This window comes from Corvus cornix, chromosome 3 (genome assembly GCF_000738735.6).
Source record: "Corvus cornix cornix isolate S_Up_H32 chromosome 3, ASM73873v5, whole genome shotgun sequence".
NCBI classification, from domain to species: Eukaryota; Metazoa; Chordata; class Aves; order Passeriformes; family Corvidae; genus Corvus; species Corvus cornix.
In genome coordinates this window covers 17,574,363-17,582,686 of record NC_047056.1, presented here as the reverse complement: position 1 = coordinate 17,582,686, position 8,324 = coordinate 17,574,363, and the positions used below count along the sequence as shown (strand labels likewise).

The following is an 8,324-nucleotide window of genomic DNA, read 5'->3' as shown; positions in this document are numbered from 1 at the left end:
GCGAGGGGTGGAGCGGGCGCGCCCCTCTTACCACCTTTCGGGGCGCTTCAGCGAAGGGGAAGAGGCTGGCGGCTGGCGTTGCGGGAGAACTACAAGTCCCGTGAGGCAGCGGGCGGCGCATGCGCGATGAGCGCGGCGGAGGCGGGCAGCGGGGCGCGCCTGCGCGCTGGCGCCCGCGGCGGTGGCGGGAAGCGCGGCTGAGGTAACGCGGAGCCGTGGGTCGTGAGAACCGCGGGGTGCACGGCGGGCCTGAGGGCGAGGGAAGGCCAAGGGGAGGGGAAGGAGGGACGGGGATGGTGCTCCCCTGGCCCAACCTGCCCCCGGGTCCGGCAGCGAGCGGCCCGCATGGCCGGGCTGCCGTGGCTGGGCATGCCCGCGTCCGGCGGGGCTTCTTGTCCGGAGTGGTTTATCTCCCTCTGCACAAGAGCGGGCTTATCTTATCTGGGATTTTTCAGACACCTGGAGCCCATGTAGAAAGTTTGTCTGCCTGAGGGCACTTGGTGGTCACTGGTGTTGGCCCAGCTCTTTCACAGATCGCAGAAAACGCTAACTTCGTGTTACAGCCCTATTCCCCACTAGTTCCATTCCCAGTGCTGATCTGGGAATGAAGCTTGAACTGGGAACTGAAGCTTGTTGAAGTTACCCTTTGGTTAAGGGTAGCCCTGTGGGCTTGTGCTTTAAACGGGTTGCTAAGTTGTCTCTCTTTACGCCCTAAACATCCCAAAAGAGGGAGGTGTATTTTTAACCTGGATAGGTTCAGTAATGTAGTTTGCAAACTGCAGGGAACTCACAGTTATACCTTCATCAGTGGGTTTGTTCTCCTCAAATTAGGGACACGGGGCAACAGATCTGTAGGTGTGTTTAGCAGTGCTCTTTTTCTGAAGTAAGCCAGTGCTTTGTTTTCTTGCTGGATAGGTGGCTGTGGAGAAAAACCCATACTGGTTATTGTCTGAAACCACAGTTGCAGGTAGGTTTTTATGGATGTAATGCTTTATATTTCCTTCCGTTAAACCATTCCTATCCTGGAAGAAAACTGCCTCAGTTGTGTTAGCTCAGTTATTGTTGGAGCTGCAAAGTCAACTTGCTTGGGAAAGTTAAGTCCTCCTGATTTTTTTTTTTTTTACCTCCAGATTACTTTAATTTTTTTTTCTGTTCTCTGGTGTGGCTCATCGTGCAACACTTGATGCAATTCTGCCAGTCTTCAATACAAATGCCTTCAGAGAGAAGGGAGACACTTCCCTAGAGGGAAATCTCAGTTAAATTCTGTTATTTATGTGCAAGAGTAGATCCCAACCACTCCATTTGTTTCTTGTAAGTTATCTGCACAGAAGTGCCACTGTGATTTCTTGAAAAACACATGATTCTTTATTCAGCTGGGCACAAGGGTTCCATATTTCTAAGCAATCCTAGAACCTCTTTCTTTTTATAAAACGGGACAGCAGCTGGCAAACTCTCCCTTTCCTGGTGGTTCTGTTCATACAGTGCACAAACATTTCCTCAGGTATTGGAAATTCCACAGGTGTATTCCCCAGCACAATGTAGGCTGTTAACTCAAAATTCAGACTATTCACTGAAGCATTGTGTTGCAGTAAATTAATTCTAGAGCTCATAAGATTCCATATTTCAATAGCTCCGTGATTCAAAACACTGATCTGGTATAAATTTATTCCTTAGAACGTGTTGAGGGAGCAGCTTACTACAGGTGAACTTATGCTGAATCAGTTATCCTCTTGCTTCCTGCAGCTGGCATAAAGCCAGAATAAACTTCTTCTTTTGTGCTGTGGCTTTATGGAACAAAGCCGCAGTCACTGGCCCAACGTTTTCTGATAATAATCTTCAAATAATAGCCCAAGAAACTACAGGCTTGGATACTGTTAACACTGGAATAAGAACATGTTTTTCCTCTTTTATTTTAAATCCCAGCTCTAGCAGCTCTATTTAGAGGTAAGCCCTAAGAGAGGAGAGATTAATTTTTCTGCACTGCTTTTTAGGATTTGCTGTTGAGAGGTTACTTTTGTATCAGTTGCATGCCACCAGGTTACAGCACAGGTTGTATTTGCCCAAGCCCCCCAAAGAGTGTGAGAATGTAAAGCCAGTGAGGAGAAAAGCAGCGTACCTGCCTGCTCCTGATTAAACTGGTACCCCTGCATGGCTTTGTCCTTCACAGCTGAAGGACAATATTTATGGATCCCGAGTCCCAAGTCTCAGCCTCCTTCTGGGAGATGCCTTGTTCTAATCAGCTGCCCCGTTTTTGGAAACTTCTGTGACAGATGCTCACCCCCACACCGTGCCCACTGCAGCTCTGGGATCTGTCCACACAAAATAACTCCCCGTGGTTTTGTTTCCCGTGGCGCCCACGGCTCGGGCGGCGTGGGAAGCGCTGTGTGAGGAGTGTGGGGAAGGAAGAGAGCGACGTGGAAGGATTGTCAGGAACAGAATGCTGCTGTTAGCTGGCAGTGAGCAGGGATTCTGTCTTTGCAGTGGATGGAGGGAGCTTTGGAATGGTAAATAGATCACTTCAGTAGGAGAATGGGGCCTCAATTCTGCGTGTGAAATGCTGCTATGGAAGTGTTGCATTTTATCCATGTGCAAAAACCTTCCTAGGGCTCAGCACTGCAGTTCCAGTGCAGCTCTAGCAGGTGTGCTGAGACTGGTATTGCTTGTATGCTGTTCTTGCTTTTAAATTTCTTAAGTGTGTTAGAGCATAGCTATGGTTGAAACTTGGTTTAGAAAAATACTTTTATATTTTATTCTGAACTTTAAAAAAAAAATCTTTGAATCTGAAAATACTCGCAGTGCATCTGGTTTCTCTTTGGCTTTTCTAGCTTCAAGTTTCACAGTTGTATATCCTGCTGTCTGTTTTCTCCTAGGTATACAAAAGAAAGATGTGGGTTTATACCCCATAAGGTACCTTGTCCCCACAGTCCCCTTAAGTTGGTCATTCACTATAAACTTAAAAGTTTTAATACCTCACAGCAATGGATTAGCTTCAGTCTCCTCTCTGTAGCTTTTATTTCCCCCTCCCTCTTTTGGGGGGTTGTTTGTGGCAGATCAGGTTTTTGTGCCTACCTCCATGGCAGTTCTGATACTGTTGCTGTAGGGATGTCCTGTGATGCAACTTTTGCTGCTTGCAACAAATCTTCAAGTGTTTCAGATTTCAGATTTGTCAGGCCAGCAGCTGTTCTTTTCGGGAGCATTTCCTCTTTTCCTTGCTCATTGAGTCTTTCTCTTATTTATCTGAAGAGTAAAGGTGGTACAAGGTGTTTGAAGACACTTTGGGCATAGCAATTCTTTGTTTGGCAAAGGGCAAGAATAGGATGGTGGCAGAGTTTTGTGACTCTGGAAATCACAAATTTCTTTTTCCACAGGAGGAAAAAATATGGTAACCCACAGACTGTTCCTGACAGAAGGAAGAAAACTCTAACTGCTCACAAACACTTCTTGTCAGGATGCAATTCCTACAGATCCTGTCCAGGAAAGCAGGGAGCCTGGAAATGCTTTTTCAAATACCGTTTTGCCAAAAGCAATTCCCATACACGTGTCTGTCTACCTCTGCATGTGTTTATAGTAAAAAGAAAAAAGGAAACAGTTATGAACAAGTCGACCAAGAAAAATACAAGAACTTGGTCCACTCTGTTACATCCTACAAAACCAGTGCCCAAACACCAGAGACAATACTTGAGGAGGACAATTGGTTATATGGGCCACCAAATAAACACAGACCTCCAATTAAAGCTGGGACAAAAACTCCCAAGAACTGGGTTCCTTTAATAAACCCCAGCAAGAGAATTCTTCCTGTCAGCAGTGATTCAAATGTCCCCATGAAAATCGGGTTACAAAGAGCAAAGATGCCCAGTGTTACCCGCATCCTTCAAGAAACCCTCTCTCCACAGCAAGTCTTTTATCTGGAAAGATGGAAGAATAAAATGATAGAGGAACTTGGAAAAGAGGGATTTGAAGAGTATACCAAAAGTAAGTCTAGCCACAGTGTGATTGCAGAGTAGAAGCAGTATGGATTTCTGGCAGGTACATTAGGCCAAGTGGTTTGGAAATCCATGAAGTTGTTTCCATTTCATGAGAGCATGTTGTGAGTGTACCTGTTACCAATGAGCCTAAGCTCTGGTCTTTGTTCTAGGACCAGGAAAATGGATTTAGAAATTTGTGGAAAACAAGAATCAGACTGTAAACATACTTTGCTCAATCCTTTCTGACTTCCCTTTAGTTCTCTATTTGCCAGTATCTATTTAGAAATTGATATTTTCCAGCTGGTATTACTGAGCCTCTTTGCTGTTACAAAGCTGCTTGGTGACAAGATGGAAATAGGCATTTTGAACTCCTAAAATCCTGAGTGTTTAAAAACCAGTGTGCCCTGCTGTTTATGGTGAAATTTTTCAGTAATTGTTTAGTTTATCCAGTGTATGTATGAGTAATCAATGAGACTAAAAAAAATAAAGTAAGCATTAATATAAGGGATATATTTTATTTATATATATTTTCATTTATTTATAATTTTACTATTGACAATTTATTTTCTGTTTCTTTTCCTTCTCCCCACACCCTCAAACTTTCAGTACAAAAACCAGGACTGGTTTAAGAGCTGCATTGTGTAAAGTGTAGGATACAAATCTAAAGTAGTGTCTAAAATGTGAGGGGGTTTTCCCATTTTTCTTAGATCTTTTTCTCCAGGGAGAGCTCTTCCATTCAGCTTTGGAATCAATTTTCCTGTCTGAAGAGAAGGCAGCTAAGGAGCAGGGCAAAGATGATGTCGTGGCTGGCTACTTATCCAGCGTGGAACATGTCTTGGGAGACATCAGCGAGGTGAAGGCTCTGGAAAGCAGAGTTCAGCACGAGACCCTGCAGTACCTGGGCCTGGTCGACTGCGTGGCCAAGTATCGGTGAGGTGCCCTTCCCTCAGACTCCTGTGGTGCCCCTGGTGCTCTGGAGGCCGGGGTGTGATTGGGGGAAGCTGGACAGAGCTCTAGGACTGGCAAAATGGAGGAACTCCCCTGGATGAACCTGCTCTGTTTTTTCTGGTGGAGAGTTCCTTACTGCAGAAGGGACAGGTTTAAGCAATCATCAGCGCTTTCCAGGAACTGTGGCAGGTTTTAGTAAGCTTTGGTTTTTAGGATCAAAACTGCCAGCGAAAGAGACTTGTTTAGAGATAATAATGAGCAACATGACATCAGGGTGAAACAGGCTGAGAGTGAGAAGTCTGTATGTGCTGTGTCATCCCTGTTTTCTTACTTGTGACCAAACTGAAGTCCTATTTTGTTCTCCTGTGCAGGGGCCGATTGTGTGTGATCGACTGGAAAACTTCGGAGAAACCAAAGCCATTTCTGCAGAATACTTATGACAACCCATTACAGGTTGCAGCATATATTGGAGCCATAAATCATGATGCCAATTATGACTTCCAGGTCAGTAGGCCTGCTGCATGTCGAGACAAGCAGCAACACCTGTGTTATCTTCATTTCTTCCTGCCTGTAGAACCTGCTGTCCGTCATGCATGTGTTGGTAGGATTTGTAACAAAGGAGCCCAGTCCTAGATCAGGTTAAGCTGGCATACTGTGAAATAATTCCACTACTCCTGCTAATCCTGCTGCCCTTGGCTGCCAGTAGTGAATTTTCAGTGGTTTTAAGGAAGTGCTCAGTGGAACCAAGGGATGCTTAGATGAACTCCCAGGGACTTGGCATCTGGGTGATCCCCTGTGCTCTGTCCTGTGTGTTTTTTTCCTTGTGTCAAGGGTAGGAAGAGGCAGGGGAAGAAATAAAGCAAAAGAGCTTGCAAACAAGAAAATGGTGAGGGAGGGCCTTACCTGCATCGTGTCTTGCTGAATCCCACTAGCAAATTAAGGACTAAGTGTTGCACTTGTGTCTGGAAGCTGTACTGTTTCCTCAGGGAAAAGTAGTGAATCACTTCATCAGAAGACAGTGGAATAATGTTTTTAAAGACTCCAAAAGCATTTCTAGCCTGTCTGCTTGGCCCGAACAATTTTTACCTCAATACAAATATTGAAGGGAGGAAATACGAAGCAGAAGAGAGCAGGTTGATTCATTTGCTGTGCAAAGGACTTTCTAGAATACTGTAGAGGTCAGTAAACACAAGCACAATCTACAGACATGATCCTTACAGAGTGAAATATGGGCTGGAATTCTGCCATTAGCTTCCTGCCCCCCCACTGCCAGTGGCTGTTTAGGATTTGGGATTTGTCAGGTATGAAAGATGTCAGAACATACCTAAGTAACCATTTTTATCCAGACTGAAGCTGGAGAGTGGCACCAGTCTGGTTGTATGGCCCCAGGCAAAGCCCCCTCAGTCTCTGGCAATTTTCCTGGCATCTGCAGGATTTAAATATCACTCATCCTCAGAGTTCATGTCCCCTGGTTTCCACTGAAGTTACTCAGAACTTTGGGCTTGGGGTTTTTTGGAGCGTTTGAATTTTAAGTTTCCAAGTGTTTTATGGTGAGCTATTGCCCCTTTTTATTCCTCATGTCTTGCATGAGATGTGTATGTTAGGAAGATGTTTTGCAGTGAGGTTTAGCTCTTTGGGTTGCCTACAAATGTTGGATTTCTGCCAGCCCCCTGTTTGTGCTGCAGGTTCGCTGTGGGCTCGTTGTGGTTGCCTACAAGAACGGCTCTCCAGCACATCCACATTTCATGGATCCTGACCTGTGCTCACAGTACTGGAGTAAGTGGCTCTTGCGCCTGGAAGAGTACATGGACAAAAACTGACCCAGACTAAGCACGAGCAAATGGTCTGAGCACAAAGACAAAGGAAGAACCTTTTTTTAAAATATACCACTTTCCTATTCTTTTTTGAGTAACTTTGGCTAATTTCTTACTAGCGGGGTTCCCCTCCCTCCCCTCCCAAAAAGGTGAGCAACTTTCAAATGGGGAATATCTGTTTGCTTATACTGTAGGTGACCTCAGTGGTCCAGGCAGAACAAAGCCAACTTATTTAGCCTCTTTTTTATCCCACACAGTTTATACAGCCTGAGGTTGATAGAAGAGTTTCTATCATCAAGTAAAAATGCTTGATCAAATCATCTTTCTTTTGTGATTTTTGAGGAAAAAAAATGTTGCAGAACTGAGTCTTTGAAAATGAAGTTGGTGAACTAAAGCAAGACAACGTCTGCAATGTATGAGCTGAGAGAAATGCAAATGATAAAGAAATTGATATGGTAGACTGGGTTTCAGTCAGTTCTCGCTCATGCCATCATCAGGCTTGTTACTATTTGTGTTTTTTCTTACAGCTACAGCTGGAAAACCTGTGCTGAGGGTTTTAATGAAATAGCTCTTATTTAGAATACTACAGCAAAGTGACCACTTAACAAAAGTGGCTCAGAAAGGGAGGAACAGAATTGTAACCAATGCTCACAGAAATTTCCAGCAAGTGTTCTGAGAGGTGGGAACATTAGCTGCTGCTAGTGGCTCCTCCTGCAGGTTTCTTAACAGCCAGCCCACAGAACAGCACTGTGAAACGGGCTCTGTGCCTTGGCTTGTGAGCTCTGTGCTGCCACTGCCTTGAGCTCTCCTGACTGCTGTGGGTGTGATCCAACATGGAGCCCACCCCTGTGGAATGATCCCCAGTGTCACGTGAGTTTCTGTATCAAAGCAGGCCTGTGGCTGTGAAGCCAGGCCTTCTGAGGGGTGAAGAGCTGCTGGTTGGGTTTCTGTTTATGGGTTTCTGTTTGTTTGGGTTTGTTTGGTTTTTTTTCCAAGTAAGTTTGTGAATAAATGTTTTGAAACAGAACTTTTACTTTTGAAGCATATAAAATCAGGTCTGTAAAGCAGAGAATAAGCCTTGATCATGTCAGGCAGTGCTGCTCTGGAAAGCTTTTTTCCTCATTCTCTTTGTCTTCTATGAATTGTATGTATGGATTTTCACAAGACTGCTGCAGCTTACAAATAAAATTTTGACCAACCCCTAAGCTTCAAGAAAATCAGCCAGAACCATAGCTAAAAACCCAGAAATTTAAACCTCTGTGCTGCTTAGTCTTGTGCCTCCAGATTACTGAACTGTGGAAATTTGTGCAGTGAAACTGAGTTAGAGTGGTACTTGCTTATTCAAACCTGGCCTAGTGATGTCATAACTCTGCTTAATTAGATTTCTAAAAAGACAAACCATGGGGACTGAAAAGCTGGTTCAGAGATGACACCATTAAAACACATCACATGTGTTCTGAAGTCCTACCTGTTTAACAAGGATCTTCCCACAGCACAAAGTGTTAGCAGGTGGCTGGTTTAATGTCACTGAACAGTGTCAGTATTCTGTGAAAGACAGTTTGTGAATACAAAGAGGGTGGGCAGAGGTAGGAGGTGA

At 44.6% G+C, this 8,324-nt stretch overlaps 1 protein-coding gene across 2 annotated transcripts; it reads left to right on the top strand.

Moving 5' to 3' along the window:
- The first annotated feature begins 154 nt into the window (after positions 1-154).
- On the top strand, positions 155-7,944 carry MGME1 (mitochondrial genome maintenance exonuclease 1). 2 transcript variants are annotated; one of them, XM_039569213.1, is made up of 6 exons: positions 155-202; positions 916-967; positions 3,369-3,972; positions 4,673-4,895; positions 5,285-5,417; positions 6,599-7,944. In XM_039569213.1, the coding sequence occupies exons 3-6, from the start codon at positions 3,450-3,452 to the stop codon at positions 6,731-6,733; spliced, it is 1,014 nt and encodes a 337-aa protein (XP_039425147.1). In that variant the 5' UTR covers positions 155-202; positions 916-967; positions 3,369-3,449; the 3' UTR covers positions 6,734-7,944. The 2 variants fall into 2 exon arrangements, with proteins under 2 accessions (XP_039425147.1, XP_039425148.1); XM_039569214.1 differs by lacking the exon at positions 916-967 and having other exon boundaries at positions 181-202.
- Positions 7,945-8,324: the final 380 nt, after the last annotated feature.

What these genes read in the sequence shown, in the direction of transcription:
- MGME1 (XM_039569213.1), top strand. Translation starts at nt 3,450, where the DNA reads ATGCAATTCCTACAGATCCTGTCCAGGAAAGCAGGGAGCCTGGAAATG. An exon ending in ATTTGAAGAGTATACCAAAA is followed by an intron (nt 3,973 to 4,672) that starts GTAAGTCTAGCC and finishes CATTTTTCTTAG; the next exon opens with ATCTTTTTCTCCAGGGAGAG. An exon ending in ATGCCAATTATGACTTCCAG is followed by an intron (nt 5,418 to 6,598) that starts GTCAGTAGGCCT and finishes TTTGTGCTGCAG; the next exon opens with GTTCGCTGTGGGCTCGTTGT.